The sequence below is a fragment of the Lissotriton vulgaris genome, chromosome 10, assembly GCF_964263255.1.
Source record: "Lissotriton vulgaris chromosome 10, aLisVul1.2, whole genome shotgun sequence".
In the NCBI taxonomy this organism is placed as follows: Eukaryota; Metazoa; Chordata; class Amphibia; order Caudata; family Salamandridae; genus Lissotriton; species Lissotriton vulgaris.
This window is the reverse complement of record NC_141698.1, coordinates 155,901,260-155,924,067: the sequence shown is the minus strand read 5'-3', so window position 1 is coordinate 155,924,067 and position 22,808 is coordinate 155,901,260. Positions and strand designations below refer to the sequence as shown.

General features: G+C 45.0%; 1 protein-coding gene across 1 annotated transcript in view; it reads left to right on the top strand.

The window, feature by feature from the left end:
- Window positions 1–22,808, top strand: part of PMS2 (PMS1 homolog 2, mismatch repair system component) — a 152,910-nt gene that overhangs the window by 10,043 nt on the left and 120,059 nt on the right. Inside the window, exon 2 of the mRNA XM_086940740.1 lies at window positions 17,797–17,936. Within this exon, the coding sequence (XP_086796866.1) occupies window positions 17,797–17,936 (140 nt within the window). The remainder of the gene's footprint in view (window positions 1–17,796; window positions 17,937–22,808) is intronic.

Below are 22,808 nucleotides of genomic sequence, written 5' to 3'. Positions count from 1 at the left end.
AAAAATGGATTTGTCCATTTTTCTTTTTTGCAATTACAACAGCGCTGACCCATTCAGCTGCATCAACAGGCTCAATAATAATATCTTTGCACAGCTGAACCAGATGTTTTGCTAAGTCATCCCTCACAGATAAAGGAACATCCCTTACTTTGTGTTTTACAGGAATTGCCCCATCCTTTAAAATGATTTCATGTTCATACCCCTCAGAGAACACTGTGGGATACTTAGCCAGGATTTGATCAATACTTTCCTGCTTACTCTCCACCAACATCACAGGAACAGTGGCACCTGGTCTTAACACTTTCACATCCACATCCCCAAATCTAAGTGCACAGAAGGGTCTGTTGCGCTTAGCAATAATACCCTTATCTTGATCGCAACCCTCTACAGTAACATCAAGTTGACCCACGTCCACAGATAACTTAGTAACAGTATTTATGCATTCATGCTCATGCAATTGATTTCAACTTCGGAGACACAATTGACCACTGCAGCATTACCACTTGTTGTGTATCGAAGAAACACACGGGATATCGATGCAGGTGAGTATGGTGGTTTATTCTAGTAACACGGCAAAGACGGACCCCAGCACTTGTCCAGTATAACAGCCCGCAGAAACCGCTCTCACAAACTGCCTCCCCAGCCCATTCGAAACGCCAATATTCCATTCCAATGTAGCCCACGAGAACTTGTAGCACAATGTATCCTCGAGCTCTTGTTGTGCGGGAGCGCGAGCCAGCATAACACATCCCCTTTCGTTCAACAATGAAACAGAGCTGGGAACAAAAGGAGAGAAAGGCAAAAGAAGGAAGAACTAAATCATCGAAAGGAACAAGAGAAGGAATGAAAGAGAAACCACAGGTCAAAGAAAACAGTGAGATATAGGCACAATGAATATTAGAAAAACTCGTCAAGAAACAAAGTCCTTCAGATACATGAGTGGTCTACAAATCCTCCCAACACGAGAAGTGGTACTCTTCTCACAATTGTGAAGGGTAGTGCCTCTACCACCCAGACATATTGGGGCGACAGGTTCATCTGTCAGAGCAGAAGCAAGTCACCCTTGACCAAGAGGATCGAACTCCATATCATCCATAAAGAGATAACCGCCACACTCTCTCTCCTCTTTTCTTTCACACACTCCTCCTCTCTGATATAGAGCAACTCTGCGCCGATTCCAATGTTCACCATTGTCTAAAACAACAATATAAAAATCAAAAGCACGCACAACCTTGTAGGATCCTTTAAACTTAGACAGTCCCTTAACAATGCGACCAGACTTGATCTTGACCCAATCACCAACCTTCACAGCACTCTTAGAGACTACATCAACCCTCAACTCAGAGTTGCAAGAACCATTATTGGATCCCCACTCCTTTAACCAAGCAGGCACTAACTTACTCCGAGGAGACCTACCTCTCAGGATCTCAAAAGGTGACTTAGAAGTAGCCTCTTGAGTGGTGGTATGATAAGCCAATCCTTGTCGACAAATTGTTGTGTATCGAAGAAATCCCTGTACCCAGGACTCAAGTTAGTAAGTATCTAACGGGCATGAGAACCTTCTCCAGGTTCCTGGGATGATTTAACGTTCTTAAATCAAGGTGGTACGGTTGATACTACAACCAACAACCAGGCGGAGAATTGCCTTTTCAGCTGGTACGAGTGAGCATAGCTGATCCAGGCTTCCTGTTTTAAAGATGTCTGAAGTGGGTGCAGCAACAGAGTGTTAACCCTGATGAATCTGCCATAATGTCTATTGGGCAGTGAAACATGCCGGTTGCAGGTAGTGGTATGCGACAATAAGCTAACAGCCTTTTTATTTCAGCAGTGCATACCTCAGTTAGTAATAAAGGGGTTCAGGAGGTCTGACTGTTGATTTTACTCTCACTCTGTTTTGTTTGTTTTAGGAGCCATGCTCTAAGCTCCTTGCTTTGCACCTTTTTCTTTAATCCTTTTTCTTCACTTGTTCACAATATTCTGGAATAGGAATGGCCACCTATGATGAGAAAGGGGCAAAGTATTTGGTAAACATCTGACCAGATCGCCCCGAGGGTGTTCGCCCTTGAGGTGCCTTCCTCTCCGCCACACATTTTTTCTGTATCATCTTTGTATGTGTGGGTATATGTATGGTCCTATTTAGGGCTAACACTTTTTAGGTCGCGCCGAGTTGAAAATACAGTGAACCCCCCTCAAGTATTAGTATTTACAAACTATGTGTTTGTTTGGGACAGTAGGGCATTAGAGACAATGAATACCTAAACATAGAAACAAGAAGAGGTGTATCCAGAATTTTACGATTGAAAATTCTAGTGGAGAAGGTTCTCATGCCCGTTAGATAATTACTAACTTGAGTCCTGGGTACAGGGATTTTTTGGATTGAATTTCATTGAGTGGAGGGCTTTCCCTAACAGTACCCATTGTTCCCTCTAAGTTCCCCTTGCTATTGTGTGTATCGAAGAAACACAGGATATTGATGCAGGTAAGTATGGTGGTTTATTCTGGTAACACAGCAAAGACGGACCCCAGCACTTGGCTGGTACAACAGCCCACACCAACTGCCTCCCCTGCTCATTCAAAACCCCAACTTTCCATTCTATTGTAGCCCACGAGGCGCAAGGCGTCCTCAAACTCTCGTGGTGCGGGGAGCGCGAACCAGCATAACACCACTCTTAAAAACTTTCATGAAATGCCCTTCCTTCTTGCACTTATTACATCTCTTCCCTTGGGCAGGACAACCGGGGCTATTACTCAAATTATTATGTCATCTACATCAGTAATATGTATTAATTCTAATAAGTCTATTAGTTTTATGACTGTCTTGAATTTGTTTAACATAAGGCAAAGGTAAAAACCCAGGCAAATTATAATAAGATATCTGGCAAGGTAAGATACACAAGGAGAAAACACAACGCACTATGATAGCATGAGGAATTTAATTCTACTTATAAAAATTGATATGAACATATTCAATGATACAAATTATTCTAAAATCCTGAAGTCAGCTTCTTCTACCAATTCTGGGAACTACCAATGCTTTAACATTTCCCTGAATATTGTACATCAACTTGACTGAAAAATAGTTTTTTAAAGAATTTTAGAATAATTTGTATCATTGAGTATGTTCATATCAATTTTTATAAGTATATTTAAATTCCTCATGCTATCATAGTACGTTGTGTTTTCTCCTTGTGTTTTTTCTCCTATTGTATCTTACCTTGCCAGATATCTTATTATAATTTGCCTGGGTTTTTACCTTTGCTTTATATTGCTTTACCCTGACCCAGGAAACTTATCCCACTCAGGGTGTCCTTGTTTGCTTCTACAATTGAATTTTTTTAACAGCACTCTCAAAGATTTCGGCGGCACACGCAGCTGCGTTGGCCAAAACTTTAACTGACAGTGCAGAACATTCAATGCCTTTAGCAGTTTTCACGGACTTCTCTAAAGAAGGATTGGTGCAACAAAGAAGGTGCTCCTGAACTTTTTTAGAGTAACAATTAAGTACAACTTGATCTCTAATCTATCGCTCCTTAGCATTCTTGAACTCACAAGAGCTAACCAACATTTTCAAGCGAGCAACATATTGCTCAATACTTTCTTCTGAAGACTGCTTCCTAGAATAACTTTTTTTTGGCTTCCACACAAACATGTATGTCAAGGAGAGAGGTAGGGAGAGTATATGACACTCTTGTTCCCCGGTCAGATATCCATAAACAAAAGAAGAGTGTCTGGGAGGAGGCTAAGCCATTCTAGGGAGCACGGTAACAACCACACTGGGATGTTTAGGAAGGCCCTCACTCACCACCTAGTGATGACATGCTTCATCATCGGGCCCCACCAAAGAGACCGAGTGTCTCTTTGGTGTGCTGCCACGCCAGAATTACTGCAGAGAGGGTTGGTGAGTTTAGGGCGTGTTGAATGGAAATAAACATATAGTGAGTGATGAGGGTATTTAAAATTGTCAGTAGTGTATCTGAAGTAATTTTATTAAATGATCACTAAAGACAAAAGGTATAAAATATATGTGAGGACCCAGTCCACTTTTAATTGAGTGGTGGGATCCTAGAGGGTAGTCGACATGTTTCTTGCCATCGAAACGGTGTTAATTTACCCGGCAATTCGTCAGGACTGGGTGTGATAAACCCTGGCGGTATGGGCCCACTAAGGCCCACCCTTACCTAGGGACGTGAAATGTGAAAATTATAAAAATGGGGGGTGAAAAAAAGTGCCAAAAAATTAGGAATAATTGATTAATTCCTAATTACTCCTGGTTTAGGAGGCTTCTACTGATCGTTTCTGCACTTTTAAGGTGTTGGGAATGAACACCATGGGTCTCAGGAGGGGGGTGGGAGCGTATTCGGCACACCACCCTTGACGCTCGGCACCCGTAGTCTACCTACGTCGCCCTCGAACCGGACCCCGAAGATCACCCCTCCTTGAGGCTGTTGGATCTAGGAAAAATTTAGTGGCAGAGATATCTGTGAGCCACAGTGATACGAGGGGTTTTGTCATGATATGTAGTTTTGTCTTTTGCTCATAAATTGTTTATATGTTCTAGATATGTCTCAATCAATTGTGCATTTTATTATTGTGTTTGTGTAATATTGTTTTTATTTGTGTATGATCCCTTCAAGGCATATTCCTTGAATTTTAAACTGCATTGTAATGATCTGTATGAATTTGCTCTGTTTATTTAATGCCTAGACATTGGTTTTTAATACAATTAGATTGTTAACGATTCTATTTCTTTGTGGAAGCCTTTTTATATTATCTGATATACAGTGCACCATAGGTCCTTCTTCCCTGACAAGACAGGGCTTAGGGCATAGGTGAACAAGTAGACTCCAGGGATTCCCTCTTTGACTCACTGTCTTCCTACCCTGTTCCCTGGTGAAAGTGGGGTACCCTCTCTTTTTTGAAACTACTTTAAACTGTTACCTGGCCACCAGAGCCTTTTCTTGTCCTGTTCCAGCCTTTAGGAAACAACCACCATAGACTACATTGGAGTGGTTCTGATGCTGAGAATGCCGGATGAAAAGATGCTCCTGGTGATGTGCGGTCGATGGGGTTGAGTGGCAGGTGATCCCTCAGTCCACGGGTGCAGTGGGGTGACTTTGGCCACTGAACTTGGGTTCCCACGACGTCCTCTTTGTGACAGTTGAAGGCCAACTGTGACTGGGCTACTGATCTCGCAACACAGTGGTCACAACAAGTGTCCATGTTGGGGTCTAGTGTCCCTCATTGGCGCAGAGTCCAGACTTAGACAGCACTCCTGTGTCCAGCATACTCTGGTGCAACTTTTGGCCATCAAGGATCACTCACTTTGAATACCTTACAGTAGGTAGTGGCAAAACGTCTGTAGTGGGCACCAGCTTGCCAGTTTGAGTTTCTTCAGCTCTTTTGTACCTGAAGCTTGTTGCAGTGGATAAGCCGTCTGATCCTTGGAGTCACTGTTCTGATCTGGGGACGGAAATCAACTTTTCCCCTGAGCCAGGAGCCACAGGCACAGTCTAAATTACAGTAGCCCAAAGTGCAGCAGGGTAGTCCTTTTTCGGTCCTTTGTCCAAATCCAATGTGTACCAAGATCAAGGGTGCCCATTTTATCCTGGGAAAGTGCCATGAGGGGACAACGCAGTCACTAGCCAGTGGGCTAGTAGGTCCCCTCCTCTTTGGTGACAAAGTTCAGGTGATGTGTGGCATTTGGCAATCCCAGAGTGCAGTATTCTTGCCACTCTTAAGACAACAGGATCTTCTTTCGACTGTGAGGCGCTTTGTAGCCTACCCAAGAGCTGTGGCTACCTAAGGGCTACATGCCCATGAGAAAATCGGTTTGGGGATGGGGTTTCCCTGTCTGTCCCTGTCTCCAACATGTCTACATGGACAAAAGGCAGCCTATTGGGTAGTGTTATCACCACCGGCCCATCAAATGCAACTCCCCTTTGAAGCTAGCCTTTTGGGCTAACACCCTAGTGTCCTTCCTAGGAGAATAGGTCACACCTCACTCTGTGGCAACTGCCTTTGTTCCTAAGCCTTGGAGTCATTCACACGTTCCCTAGGTGGGCAAAAAGCTGCTTGTATGCCAGAGCCTGTGTGAGGCCACTGGACTGGCTGGGGCACAGAGTGGCAACTTTCTAAAATGTTAACTTTACTCGTGACATTAATTTTGACTTGGGCATTCAGTCTGATTTAATGCCACGGTTAATTTGATACCTTACAGTACCCAGGTAGGTAGTCCCATTCAGAAGGAAGCCAAGCTGGGATGGCAGCCAATAACCCTTTGGTAGTCAATTCGGCTAGTTAATTTTTCCTCAGCAAAATTATAATTTTAAGGATTGTGCTGCTAACACATATATAACCCCCTTTATCAATTGATAAGGGAGAACACATATATTACTCATGTATTCCAAGTCTGGAAATTGTAATTATGCTGCTAGTTTAGTATTTTGTATAATAGATTTTCACCTATGTACTATAGAACTGATTTATTCGTTTTATAATTCTTTGTTTCTTTGACCTTGATTATTCAGAAACCATTTGGCAGATGGAATGTTTTAATGACATTACATAAGCTTATTTGGCATTTTGTGTTTTTATGGTTGTTGAGAGGCTAGCTTGTATTATGTCCATTACAATTTTTGCTCCCATAAAAATTACTCTACGTGAATCTTCAACCGTATGTAGTTTTTAATCAATACTGGTAACCTTGATGGGCCTGTTTTAATATTTGTATTATTATTGAAATTAATACTTTAATGCTATGCTGTTTTACTTGCAAATTTCTATTCACATCTATTCACATTTGCTTTGATGGTTGTTTGGGTCAAACAAAGTATTTTTGATGATGATGATGCTGACGACGATTGCTTAACAATATGCAGCTCTTTGCCATAGGGCTTTCTGGGCCTTCCTTAGAGGAGACTTGCATATATTATAAATGGAAATGGTAACTTTGCTGTTAGCTTAAATGGCGAAGTTGAACTAGCTGTGTAAACTGTGCCCTTCCAGTCGGCAATGGCAGGCTGGGAGCCATTTTGTCTTTTATCACACTCTGGGTGGCACAAACAGTGCTGCAGCCGTGGATGGGTGCTCCATCTTACATGCCCTGGATACCATATACTAGGGACCTGTAAGTAAGACAGCACTTTCCAATTGCTTACATCCAATTTAACATAACTTTTGTAATGGGACAGAACACTAGCACTGAGGTCTGGACAGCAGGCCTCACCTCTAGCTTCTTTTTTTCTGAGCTCTACTTTATACCTGTGTCAGAGATCGGGTTATTATCACTATGGAATAGCCGTAGGCGAGTTTCTTTTACATTGCAGATAGAGCTTTGTGAAAGCTGCTATGATATTCATTTGAACTTTCAGCGCGATCGAGCGCACAGTCTTTCATCTAGTTCCATAAACCTCGTGATCAGAACTTTTCGCTTTAACCAGGAAGTGCAGGAAACGCTTTTGGCATCCTAAAAGGCGGATTCTTGTCGGAAGAGTAGAGAACATTCTCCGCATCATGGAGAACAGGTTAGTTTGGGATAACATCTATGCCGGTTTATGAGATTGCAGGTCAAACCTGGCAATAGTATGGTGGTAACTCTTGGTAGTTTATGCTTTCTTACAGCTTGCGCGATGTAAGATAGACCATGCTACGGTAAAAACACGGCATGTAAGTGCAGCGTTTGCTGCAATACCTTGTATTTCACGGTGTTTAAGGTGCATTAGGTTACGTTATATTATATCCCACGATCATATCTCACCAAGAAGCGCACGGAGCGTACGCCACAAATGTTTGTTAACCAGAAAGAGGAAGAGTCACCTTAACCACATTAAAAACATCAGATAGGATACAGAAATACCGATACCTTACACAAATTGTGCTCATTATGTTTTCATTTGTTACTTTTTAGTGTTGTTCCCTGATGAAGGGCTGATTGATATACCGGAAATGCATTGGACATGAATTTTACAATGCCGCATGTATAAAAATAATTGGAAAAGAAGAGTTGAATTATACAATGAACTGTGTGTAATAAAACATTGAAGAGTTGGAATAATTGAAATTGTGTTGGAACCCTCATTTTGCGCTGAGGAAAAACTGAGTGCCCACGGGGATGCTTCTAGTGTTCCACTAGAAACACATGTGTTCCAAACTAGCAATTAGCATTCTGGTATGTATTTTGTCTCCTTTTTTATTAGTCACTCGGGTACTCCAACTGCCCCCAACCCGGCTCCTTGCAGAGGAACCGCCACTAACAGCCATTAGAAATCTGCCCTGGGCCCCACTCGTGACCTCTCTGTAATCCTCATTACTACCGGAAGTCTAAAATTCATCTTAAAACCCATCACTCAACGAATGGGAGAATAATTACAAAATTAAAGGTACCTCCACCCAACGTGCAAGATTAGGCTAGATAGCTGTAAACTCCCACAAGTACTGTTACTACATATTTACTAAAACTAAATGGGGACCAAAAAGAAGACAAAGTGGTGCATACAAGACGAATGGAGTTTTCAGTCAGCACCAAAGTAGGAATGGGCCATTTGGGCCTCATTTGTCGAAACCAGGATGGCATTGTCCATTCCTTCAGAGTAGCAAAATAATAATTATATAGGCAATTTTCAGCTTAGATGTCTCCAGTAAAAATAAGTGGTCCAAGGTTCCAGTGGTGAGTAACCGTACCTTTTGCAAAATCACATCTTGCATAAGGAATGATCTTTGCATACTGCCGGTCTGTTAGGTAGAGCATTATCCTGAAATTGTTCATAGAGCAAAACATTTCCAGCATAGCTAGACAATGCCAGATTGGTTTTGTCTCAAAATGTGAGAAAAGTAAAGTGATAGCGAGAAAGAAAAGGCCAAGTTCAAAAATCAACTGTTTCCATGAGGAAAATCTGGATGAAACAACAATACAATGAAAGTCTTTAGGTAATTTCCCTTTACCATTTTTTATAAGCTTAAATAATAATAATAATAATAATTGTTCCTATGTTGCTACCAACCGGTAGCTGCCTCCTGAAACTGGAAATGCCCTTTTTTAGCTGTAACTTTCTACTTGGTAGAAACAACTTTGATATCAGCAATTCTAGTTTCAGTCACGTCGAGTCTCTGTGCACATTTTGGGCAATTGGTTTTGAGAGCTTTTTGTGTATGATAAGTAGCTCGTTTGGTCCCAGTAAATGTAGCTGTCTCTCTTCACAATGCAATCAAAACAAAGGAGTCCATTGCTTTCATTGGCCTGTTAATTTTGTGAAAAGGATTGTAGCGTGGTGCAATTTTTAAGAGGAAGGTAGGTGGGGGCACATAGATTTAACTGTATTTTTGCCCATGTTGCTTTGAATCTCAGTAATTATTGGGAGGGAGGGGTGAGGGGGGGTGAGCAGACACCAGACCAGATTGAGAGTGTGCAAAAGGCCGCTTTTATTGAAACAGGTGCATATTTACAATACAAACCTGGCAACCGCCTCACAAAACTAGTCCTCACTAAATAAGATGTTACCTTACAACCCCAACGTCAGGCCCGCCCCTAACACGTCACAAACCCCGCCCCCACCCAGCACAACATAATTACAATTCAAACAATACCAAAACCTGATAATCATTTAAATATCATCCCAACCCACCGCATAACATCACATTCCAAAAATTATCCACCAACAACTTACATTACCCAAAACCTTGTAACCACCCCACGAAACAACTATTTAAACTTTTCAAGCCATAGCCCAACTTTAGCAAAAACCCAACAACCTTCATGTCCCTGCTGACCAAGAACGCCCAATTTCCGCACGGCACCTGTTCCAAGCGACAATGAACAAAATCTGATTGTTACCCCATATCCACCTGTTCCGACAAAAAGACCCGAAAATCATGGAAGCATAAACTAAATAAATAAATAAAAGGAATTAAATAAATAAATAGAAGACCCAGGGAAAAGAGGAAAAAAGAGCTAACCGAGAATAGGGAGGGAGGGAGGGAAAATTTTTAACTAATCTAATGAGCTCCCGGCCACCAGGTCATTCAACCTAAAATGGTGGCCGGGAGGAGGGGCCAGGGGAATATATAACTGGGCTCCCTCAGTAGGAACCGAGGGAGCCCAAAACTAGCCCAAAAGGAGCCCAAGGCTGGCGCTCCGTGCACAACCCCCCCCCCACTAGCCCCTCCCAATCCGCCCGGGGGTGGGGACCTCCCTACGGTCGGCTGCCCCCCCCCAAGCCCCCCTTGGGAGGGAGGGGTGAGGGGGGGTGAGCAGACACCAGACCAGATTGAGAGTGTGCAAAAGGCCGCTTTTATTGAAACAGGTGCATATTTACAACAATACAAACCTGGCAACCGCCTCACAAAACTAGTCCTCACTAAATAAGATGTTACCTTACAACCCCAACGTCAGGCCCGCCCCTAACACGTCACAAACCCCGCCCCCACCCAGCACAACATAATTACAATTCAAACAATACCAAAACCTGATAATCATTTAAATATCATCCCAACCCACCGCATAACATCACATTCCAAAAATTATCCACCAACAACTTACATTACCCAAAACCTTGTAACCACCCCACGAAACAACTATTTAAACTTTTCAAGCCATAGCCCAACTTTAGCAAAAACCCAACAACCTTCATGTTCCTGCTGACCAAGAACGCCCAATTTCCGCCACCCAGAAAAGAGGGGGAAAGGAATTACCCTCCTCTCTTTCTGCCCCCCAAAACTGACCAACCAAGGAACCAGAACACCTCAACCCAAAAAATTTTGAATCTTCAAGCACCTGGAGAGCACCTCTCGCAATTCCAATAAATATAAATCCATCCCTATACGAGACAGATGAACACCATCGCTGCGAAAGAATTCCATAGTGTCATAACGGACGTCCTTATGGGACACCCGCCCAAAACTCAGATCTCTACAAAAACGGGAAACCTCCAAATTCAACTTCCTTCGCGCCTTATCTACCGCCCTAGGCTTGATCGCACCCCTCCAGGTTCTTCTAGGGACCAACTCTGTCCATAAAACATGGCAGCCCGCCCATTGTTGACGAATAAGGGAAAGATCCTTCTTCATCGCTCTCAATAAAACCACTCCTTTCACCCCACAAAGGTCATTCTCACCAAGGTGCAAGAGCAATACATCAGGACAAATACCTCCCACCAACCAAGAATTCAAGGCCGGGATAAGCTCCCTCCAGATCATACCTCCCTTCCCCTTCCATACAACATTAAAAAGACGAGAATTAAAACCAAGTGTGGGACCAAAATAGCTTCTTATAGCTTGATCTTCCGCGCGCCTAATGAAGGAATGTCCCACTATCCAGATCGTCATGACAGTAGAACGGGGGCCGGCCACTGAACCTGAAAAAGAAAAGCAGCATCAAACTCAAGAAAAATTATCATCCGCAGGCGCCATAACAGGATCAGTACGCACATAGCGCCTAAAACAGTTGGAGGACCAACGCCCTAAAGACATAATGTCTTGCTGCGACCAACCCCTGTTATGAGCTTCTGTTGCTGCCCCAATCCTGAAAGAATGCGTACCATACTGTGTCTCATCCAAGCCCATGAAGCGCAGTGCTTTACGCAAAACCATGCGCAGTTGGTACTCAGTCACCCTGGAACCATCCATATGTCGAAAAACAGGGCCCTCAAAGGCGGCCCCCGAACAGTCCCGCAAACGCCTGGCCCACCTCAAAGGACACGTCTCAGAAGGGGAAGAAGCTTCCAGCCAAATGCCCCTCCCTTTGCTGTGTTGATCAGTTTTTGCCCGAGCCAGCCAGATGTGCAACCCTGTTTCCAAAAATCGAACATTCCCCCACCCCACCCCAAAAGCAACTTTCGACCCCAGTAACTCAGAAACTCTGAAAGCACCAAAAAACATCCAAACCATAAGAGTAGAAAACAGACAAACCTCAAACTCATTCAAACAAACTGAGGGCAAAACCTGCAAAACTCGGGCCAATGTCTGCCAAGACAAAGGTCGGCGAACCATATGTTCCCTACCCCTCTCCCTAGACCAACCTTCCAGCATGCGCTTACCCACCTCCCCTGCTGAAGGAGAATAGCCCCACAGTAATTTGCCCATGAACGCAATACCAGCCAATTTTCCAGCAATCGTCACACGTGTCAGACCCCTGTCTATCAAGTGAAGAATGAACTGTACCACATCTTCAGATAGTCTCCAGCCCGGAGCGCGCCAGCCGGCCCCAGATTCTAAGAACTCTTTCCAGGCCAATTCATACGCTGCCCTAGTGGAAACTGCGAGCGAACCTACCACCAACTGCAAAACCCTGTCTCGCCTACAGTCCACAGATGTTCTGGCATGCTGGTCGGCGTCCTGTCCGCCTCCGAGGCTAGCCCATGGAATCTCTCCCACTGTGAACGAGACAAAGCATCCGCAATGTCATTGTCTACCCCAGGAATGTGTAAGGCCTTAAAACTGATGTCATACGTCAAGCACCCCAACACAAAGACTCGCAAGAGCTTCAAGATGTGAGCATCCCTGGCCGACTGCCGATTGATAATGTCCACCACAGCCTTATTATCAATTCGAAACAGTACTTTTTTGTGAGCAAGCTCCTGACCCCACAAAGTCAACGCCACCACCACAGGGAAAAGCTTAAGGAAGGCAATACTCCTGCCTCCGTTCTTCCACGCAGCAGGCCACTGTTCAGCACACCATCTGCCCTGCCAGTAGAGACCGAAACCAGCACTGCCTGCAGCATCTGAAAAAATTTGGACGTCCCAAATCCAATTCTCTTCTCTGTACAGAGGAATGCCATTGAAAGAGTGTAAAAAGGCTACCCACATCCGCAGATCCTCCTTAACACCTGCTGACAAGCGGACGTGATGGTGAGGTAAAAAATGACCAGACAGAGCTCTACCCAAACGCCTGCAAAAAGTTCTACCTGCCCTGACCACCCTACAAGCAAAATTAAGATGACCCAGCAGCACCTGAACTTCCTTCACTGTCACCTTTTCCTTGTTCAACATAACATGTAAGAGGTCCAACATTTTTGCTTTTTTATCAACTGGTAAGCGTGCCTCCATAACAGTAGAATCAATTTCAATCCCCAAAAAGGACATGGTCGCGCAGGGGCCCATTGTCTTTTCGGGTGCCAACGGCACACCTACAAATTCCATCAGAGTTTGGAATGTTCGCAAAGCCTTCTGGCATGCTGAGGAATTGGGAGCACCTACAAAAAAGAAATCATCCAGGTAGTGAGTCACAAGCTGGTGTCCTGACGTGTCGGTGAAAAACCATTGGAGAAATGTGCTAAAGGTCTCAAATAACGCACAGGATATGGAACAACCCATTGGTAGAGCCTTATCAACATACCACTTTCCTTGAAATTGAATCCCCAAAAGATCCCAATCCCCAGGATGTACTGGCAATAAACGTAATGCAGATTTGATGTCACATTTTGCCATTGCCGCACCAGTGCCGGCAGAGACAACCAGGGCCATGGCCACATCCACTGAAGAATACGACATGGAAGCAGCCTCACCATCAATGAAATCGTTAACTGATGAGCCCTCCGGCCATGACAAATGTTGAATCAAACGAAATTGCCCAGGCTCTTTTTTAGGTACCACACCAATTGGGGAGACAATAAGATTTTCCAAGGGCCAATCATCAAAAGGACCCGCCATCCTTCCCTCACGCACTTCCTTATCCAATTTGTCTTGCACCACCTCTGGATGTTCATTGGCTGACAAAAGATTCTTTGACCACCGCCGCAACCGCGGCCCTGTGTAACCAAGTCGAAAACCTTCCCGAAAACCATCCAACAATAACTTAGCAGCTTCGACATTCCCATAACCCTTCAGAGCCACAGCCAAGTGAAAAGGATTAACTGGCGTACGAGCCTTTGGGCCCAGTTCCAGAAGTGTTTTTCCCCCCCTGTTAGGCTGAGGCTGCTGTGCAGGAGCAGGGGCATTGGCTGTCTGCTGTGACCACTGTCTGCCCCCTGTAACTCGAGGTCCCCAACACCTGGACAGTGGGTGCGTTCTACCACACTGGGAGCATTTGTGTCTAAATTTGCAATACTCTCTCGGGCAATATCCTCTGTTAAAATCCCAACAGGTCCCATTGGCGGATTGGGCTGACGCAGCTGCACCCACCCCTCCCCGAGTGGGCTTACCCTGAAAGGGCCGTGAAGGTAATGGATACCCACTAGCAGTGAAAATCGTCTTGCCACCCGCCGATGCTCCCATAGTGTGTTGCCACAAGTCATTATCTAACTCCCCCCATTTCGCTTCAGGATCCCAAGCCATCCGAGCCCGGAATTCCTCATCGTACTGTGACCAGGCATAACCACTGCCAGTAATCTGCGCCTTTCTGATCACGTCCATATACTTAAAAAGGGCCACACAGCGCTCAGGGAATTTCTCACAGTACACGCTAGCATATATAAGAAATGCCGCTGTCCAGTTTTCTATGGTCAAAGGAACCTTTGGGCGCTTGGCCAACTCGTACTCCTCCTCCTTAGACCCCTCCTTAGACCTAACTTCCCTATGTAAGAGCTTCAATAATTCCACGTACTCCCCTTTCCAAATCCTTTCCTTAGTGGACAGCATTAAATGAGCGCCCAACGGTTTCGTGACGCCCATGTAAGGCAATTTCTTTATTTTAAGCTCCTTGCTGTGTGGGGGATCCTTACCTACCTCCATGGGCTCCGTAACAGTCCCAGAATCCACCTTAGAACCCACACCCCCGTCACCCGTACCCACTCCTTGATCCTTAACATAACGACCTTTGTGGAGTTTAAGATCCACACCCTCTGAAGGAGGATCCCCCCCCCCGTTCCAACAGAAATCATCAATGGCTTGTCCCGCGGCCCAGCAATCTCACCTGGATTCAATAAAGGCAGTTGGGCCGGCCTCGCTCTCCATGCCATCTGTTCAACATCTTCGGCTGACCGAGGAACCCTCACCGCGGGGCCGCTCTCCCGAGTTGGTCTGGAGACTGTAGTTCTCGGACGCACCACCACCGGTGCCTGTAAAACATCATCAGAAGCGTGAAAAAGCCCCCCCCCCTTGGACCCTCAGCACGTATCTCGCCCTCCTCAGGGCTCTCCTCATCGTAATCTAAAACCAAAGATTCCTCCAACCTAGGAGGGGCCAGCACCTTTGACGGACTTCTGAAACCAACCTGGGCCTTACCAGCCCGTACTGACACCTGAGGCGGGGGAGCCGACTGAACCCGTCTGTACTCCCCCGAACGTTGACCAGTTTTGTACACTTTAACCAACGAGGAATCCCTTTGTTGATGAGAAGAAACATTTGGGGCCAGCGAGGACGCGCCGGTCCTGCTTCTGCCAACCCCGCCGATGTCCAAAGAACCTGACAATGGGGCCAGCGAGGACGCGCCTGGTCCGCCTCTGCCAACCCCGCCGATACCTGTAGAAAGAGAAGTTGGGGCCAGCGAGGACGCGCCGACCTGCTTCTGCTGACCGCGCCGAGATCCTGAAAGGAAGACGTTGGGGCCAACGAGGTCGCGCCTGACCTGCTTACGTTGACCGCGCCGGGGTCCCTCGCCGGTACGGGGTATGCCGCGCCAGGCTCCACCCTCCCTTCTCCTCGGTGCAACTGGGCCGCACTCCACCCTACCAAGTCTGCCTCTCCACGACGCTCTCTGACCTGCAAAGAAAAAGGCTGAACTGATGTGCCGGGACCCTTACTACCAGCACGGCCAAAACTACCAACACCACTAGCCATACAAAAACTAGAATCCTGAAACTGCACTTGACCAACCTCCCGAGAAACAGACCCCTTAGATCGAACCGACAACCCTCGCCGAGGAGGGGAAGGCTCCACGTCCTCACCACCACTACTCCAGTTCAACAACTCCTGAACAATCCTAGACGCAGGACCCGATGCCAGTCCACCCTGCCCTTTCTGCTGGATATCAGAACGGGGCTGCTCCATCCTCCCAAGCGATCTGCCCCCAACAGGTAAACCTGGAAAACTCAAAGTGCCCCCAAAACCACTCAGCATATCAGTCCCTTGGATGGGTGCAGCCCTGCCCGCATCACGGACCCCCTCTGCCCAGGAAGGAAAAACATCCAAACCCTCCCAAGATCTAGCACCCACCTGCCTATCACCACCCTCCTGCAGAGGAAAACCAACAGCACCACCCACAGAAGGCTCAATGAACCCCCCGCCAGACCCAGAAACATCTTGTGGATCAACCAACAAAACACGACCAGACTGCAGACCCAGCAAACCTGCCCCAGCCCTCCTTTCCACCTGCGCCCACTCCCCCTCCCCCACAGAACCACTGTGCACAGAAAGCACCTCCCCCCGGGATGAGGCAGGGGGGGAAAACAACAGGGGGCTATATGGGACAAAAGCAGACTGTACTGTACCACAGGCAACATCACTAGCCTGTAAAACCCCCTCAGAAACACGGGCCGGCGTCGAAAAACGATCACCACCAGCCCCTTCGCATGCCTTTAGATTTCCAACCTGTTCAGCCCTCCGAGCCTCCAGATCCGAAAAATCAATAAATTGCCTATCCGGCCCAACAGCCGGCAACACACTCTCACTGCCAGCGCGAGGCTCGAAGATACGAACGCGCGCATGCGCGCCAACCGCCGTCTCCTCACCGAGCGCTTCCTGCCTCCACGTTTACCGCCCCGCTTGCCTCTAATAGCGGGAACTGAAAGCGACCTCACCGGCAGCCCCACGGACACCAGGGGAGCCGACGCCTCACCCTCCCCCAACCCCGCTTCGCGCGGCGGAACCGTCTCCCCTTCTGCATGCGCCACAACACTAGGGGCCGCTCTCCTAGAGCGCGGGCGGCCCCTCTCACTTACCGCCTCCCTCCGTGACTTCTTCGGCGAACCACACGCCGCGACCACCGCCGCAACACGCGCCGAGGCCTGCCGCCGAGGACGCGCCGCACCAGGCACGTCACCTAGAACCAGGTCCAGGCGTCCTGCTTCGCTCAAGAGGCGGATCGCCTCCAAAACGCGATAATCCTCACCAGACATGTCGAAGTCTTAAACACCACACAACAATAAAATTTTTAACTAATCTAATGAGCTCCCGGCCACCAGGTCATTCAACCTAAAATGGTGGCCGGGAGGAGGGGCCAGGGGAATATATAACTGGGCTCCCTCAGTAGGAACCGAGGGAGCCCAAAACAAGCCCAAAAGGAGCCCAAGGCTGGCGCTCCATGCACAACCCCCCCCCCCACTAGCCCCTCCCAATCCGCCCGGGGGTGGGGACCTCCCTACGGTCGGCTGCCCCCCCCCCCCCAAGCCCCCCTTAATTGAGGTGTACCTGTGCTCCGGTGCAGTCCTTTCACTCAGTAGCGTGGAGACTGATCTTTCAGCCATGTGGCAGAATGACTGAACCTAATTTCCCAGTGTTGGGGATATGAGATGAAAATCAACTGGGAAGACAGGTTGACAAACAGACTGCTGTGTTTTAAAATTGCTACATTCTGTTGTTTGACACCAAGTTGCTGAGGTAACACCACATTAAAATAAAATTGGAGAAATGACTACACATAAATCGACTAACTCCAAGGACCTGTGCCTTCACTGATATTAGCAACAGGTATACTGAAAGCCATAGAATAAAACACATTAGGTTACCAGTTGGTCCAAGTGAAGAACATGTCTTCTGAGGACAAGGCAAATCTAGGTTAATCTAACATCATATTAAAATACGGTTTGTTTGAATTGTTTGATACATTTGTTGAAAGGCTTGGTTGTGAACAATATTTATGGAAAACCGTTTAGACTTTTTACTCAAACTATTAACAGAACTATTTTATTTATATGCTTTATTTTAGTACAGAGCTTGCTAAAGCGATTAAGCCTATTGATCGTAAATCAGTCCATCAGATCTGCTCTGGACAAGTTGTACTCAATGTTGGCACTGCAGTGAAAGAACTGGTGGAGAACAGTTTAGATGCTGGCGCCACTAGTATTGGTAAGTTTGAACCTTTCACATATTTCCTTTTTAATCATATTCATGCTTTCCCAAGTGCTGTGCTTTTAATATCAAATAATATATAAAACCATGAAGACGTTTATTAAAGAATGAATCATTTAAATATATTTCTAAAGTTTTCTTGGACCCAAGATTAAGGCGTCCTGGCATAAATGTGTTAATTATTCTCAGGATAAACCGATTTAAAGACATTTGAGGAGCCAGGTTTTGAGATTCTTTGGAAACAGAGTAGTATATACCAGCCCTTATAAGAAGAAGGCAGTGGCCAAGCCTTGATGGTGAGACCTGAAAAAGAATGTCTCTGCTGCTGGACAGTATGCACCTGGAGGTTTACCAGAAGGTTAACTACAGAAGAGCAGTGCATTTGATTACCAGGGAATTGGCTGAACTGATGTTGGATAAAAACGAAAACAGTGTTAAGAATAGCCACATGATACAGAAAAAGATAGAACTTGTCCACAGAAAACCACAAAAGGGAGACCAAGTTGGAGGAGTTGTAGACCTCCTTTTGTTGTACTATTGCAGACGGCTGAGTTTTGAGTGAGTTGTAATGTCAGAAGAAGATACTGAGATAGACCATAAAATACGTGATTGCTTAAGTCCACGTATAATACAATAATTGTGTGAACAACTCAACCGTTTTAGGACAAAAGGGAAGAAGAGGTAGACTTTCCCAAGAACTTTGAGAAGGTAAAAGCAGATAGACCTCCTTTTAAGAATGAAGGATTAAAGAATTATTTCAAATGTGAAAAAGTGGCAACCAAATTACAAATTGTGTGAACTGGTTTGGTAAGTGCGGACTCTTGGCTTCCATCATCAATGCAGGGGTTATGGAGGCTACCAAAGAAAATTACATTCTTATTAGAATTCAGCTTTAATGAACGGACACGCATCTAGCTAATAATAGGTACTATGAAGTCTTTGGAGCTCTTTCGAAGATTGAACTTGTATTCATCAAGCTTAATAATAGGCTGAGCATCATTGGCATATGCAAAGAATGTCAACCACAGAAGCATGTGAGAGCAGCAAACGGGCATGGATAAATTGAACATCTAGGATAAAGGGCAGATTACTGCAGACTTCACAGTTGATGGTTTTAAATTCTGATTCTCCTGGAGTAAGAGAAATAGCATAGGAGCTGTTGGTGAGGGGTGAGCCTTGTCAATCTAGTGCAGAGTCTGTCATTCCAGCCCCCGCAGAAGACGCCTGAGGAAGGTGGAATGGGAAACCATGTAAAAGGCCACAGAAAGAATGCAAAAGCTCCTCCTACTTGCACTGGGAGATGAGAAGATCGTTCATGCAGGACCTAGAATGGCCTGTGTGGCATGAGATTATCTAATACTAAACTGAGCCCCGCCCAGTATCTGATGACCCTCGATGAAAGAAGTAAGGTAGTCATTAAAAGTACTCTGTTATCTTGGTGGGAAAAGGTAGGAGGAAGATAGGGCTACAATCCAGTAGGATTAGTTATTTTGTTCTTTTGAATGGGGTTCCTTACTATCTGAGCTTTCCCTTGAGGGAATGATTGGTTACAAAAGTTTATTAAAAGTCAGGATAATAGTATTGTTATTTACCCTAATTTTCCATGTAGGTCGCAGACCTAAAGGGGAGTATCGTGGATATAGCACAGTTGGCCTTGATGCCAGATGGAATAGCAACATAAAAGTGCATAAGGAGATGCAGAGCATCAGTATAAACAGGGGCAGAACTCGAAACAGTAATACAAGACTTGCCAAAATACGCATTGGACAAAGAATTGCAGTGATCTGGAATGCTTGTATAACAGAATCAAGTTTGTGTTGCATATAGTCCAATAAGTCAGAGCACAGATATAATGAAGGGGTATAATGTTATGTCCTGATGCAGGATTGTAGGTTAATCTCAACAACTTTGAACACTTCTTACTTAATTGGATGCCAGGCTAATGTGCTTTTGATAAAACATGGCTCTAGCTTTGTGCGTGAATGTTCTGTACAGGTTTGTATAATGCTTTTTCATAGGATTGTTAGATTTAAAAAAAAAACAATGTAATTAATTTTTTTCTAATCAAGTTTACAATTTGTACATCATCGCCAGTAGATCATAACATAACAGGTGTATTTGTAAAGCGCACGATTGCCAGAATGTGTCCAGGCGCTGAATAACAGATGTTTATTGTTACCCTACTCAATGGTACTCATTTTATCGACCTCAAATGGATGAAGGGCTGAGTGGGCCTGCCGGGATTTGAACCTGTGACCATGAGGTCGAACACAGGCCCCTGCAGTGGTTGCTTTAGTCCACTGAGCCACCAGACCCGGCTCATCAATATTTGCAATGTAATTTGTGGATTAACTCATTACATTGATATTTCATATTAATGTCAATGTATGCTTGCTAGTACTCAAGATATCTGATAATCATAATTGTACCTAACAAACAGTGGTTTACACACTTAACTCCTCCCTTTTTATTTTATTTTTAGAGTTTGTATATAGCATAAACTAGACCAGAAGATGTCGCTTATCGGAGCCCTTTACATGAGCACCAGTTTCGTTACATAAGGACACATTCATTTTTGTTAGGCAAGGGGAGATTAAATGATTTGCCCAGAATCACAGGATGTTGGGTGTCGCTGCAGAGACTCGAACCTGGTTCCCCAGCTTCGAGGATGACCGCTCTAGCCGTAAGGCTACAACCTCTCCCCAACTTCCTACTTTCTTGAAGCGAATGCCAGAGGTGGGGCGTGGGGAAACTAAACCCTACCAATAAGATACAACAAGAGGAGAGTACCTAAGGTCCTCCAACAATAATCACAGTGGCTCTGGCAAGTCTATTTTGTCATTCACATCAGGTGGTGACGATCATTGACCCCAGCTGTTCCCTAGCATTATTGAGGTCTCTCAAGTTCCTAAGTGACCTTCTGATTGCTTCATATGTTTGGGCCAGGCCTCTCCAGTTATCTGTGCGGATGCTCTACGCGATCATTGCTTGTATCCTTCATTCAGCCTGTATGGGTTAATAATTCTTCATCACTATTGAGGCCAAAAGGCACTCATGTTCTCATCTTCATGGCAAAGAGAGGGTCCTAGAGCATACACAAACCATAATCAACAGAGATGAAATGTATCCAGTGGCACAGCATTTTGCCTCTACACTTCTTCTGTATAGACCAAGTTCCAATAACTGAAAGAGGAGGAGATAGAGTGATGGCCTTTAGAAACTTGAAATCGAAATATATTATCAGGATGAGAACATGAGTGCCTTTTGGCTCGATAGCGATGAAGAAATATGGACCCATATAGGCTGAATGTAGGATACAAGCAACAGTCGCATAGAGTGAATCATTCATCTATTGCAGTAAGGACAACTAACTTTTACAGATTAGGCCTTACAAATAGATCATAGAGCACGTACTCACTTTCGTAGGTACACATAAGCATTGCTATGAAAATGAGAATGGATCTTTTAGTAGTACATATATCAGAATAGAGAAGCGATCTATCCAAGTACTTTCTATAATATTTTTTATATATTTGGGATAAGGCACAATAGGGTAAATTAGAGCACATAGTCACTTTATTTGATGTTTTCTAGCACTGCCACTTTCAAGAGTCTCTAGACAGACTAGGTGTGTGGTGTAATATGTACTGGTGCAGAAATGTATCATTTTGCAACAGCAGCATATAGCAGTCTGAATTAGCACTAGGTCAGTTTCTTAAAAACCCATTCAGGGCATTATATAGGTGCTATCTAATCAAAGATGAGGGAGTGAAGAGGTAGTGCTGAGGAGCACTATGGTGGACGCACCGTCCTCCATGTAATGGTATTAGAAAACAAAAAGATCCACCTCTAGGAGGTTTTCTGTGAGCCTAGGAATGTAAGGCTTACACACAATTCGTTAAATACCCCTCACACACCAAAAGGGCCCTTGGTGTCATGCTTCACCATCGGGGTCTTCCCACCCCACTGCGGGACGGGGCGTGCTACGACTGGCGACTACACTGGAGCACTTCCAATTTGTGAGTGCTATGTGAGGTGTATTGGAGTGAAAAAAAGCGAATAATGTGCTAGTTCACCAGGAGAACTAGTACATTATTAGCTTTTTTTTCTCCGATACACTGCTTTTAACCCCTTAAGCGCTGCCGTCGGCCAAATGTCGTCGCGTGTCCTACCTTGGTAGTGCTGCGCACGTCCATTGGCCGACACGGCCCCACCCGTTATTCGAACGTTCAGCACTGGGCGCTGAATGTTCGACGCTCTAAAAGGGTTAATAGTACCAGCCATATGACCAATAAAGTTTTTTGAATTCATAAGGCCAGGTATTTTTTAAACACCACTTTTCCATTCACTCCTGACCCTACTTCACTCACTCCAATACACCTCACATAGCACTCACAAACTGGAAGTGCTCCAGCGTAGTCCACAGTCGTAGCACGCCCCATCCCGCAGCGGGGCGGGAAGACCCCCATTATATAGGTGCAACATGTGAATGGAGTAAGGCAACTCTACGTTGGTTTTACATATATTAACATATTTATTCACCACAGCTCAGAAGGTTTTAAGAGGTTCTTTAAGAGGAAAAAGGGTTGTATAGTCTGAAGATGTAACCATCACAATAAGATATATTATTTTATCAATGACTCGATGTTTGAGGAGGAATCCATATAGGCCTATACAGGGCAAGATGACCAATATTGTGAATGTATTAATATATATATTTTTAAATGAATATATTTTTATTACAATGTTGGATTTCTGTAAAATGAATTATATTATTGTGAAGTAAATAATGCTCAATGATTATATAATACTAACCAATAGGAATCTGAAATATTTAAAACTTATTGACTGTAAGATGAGAGATATCTG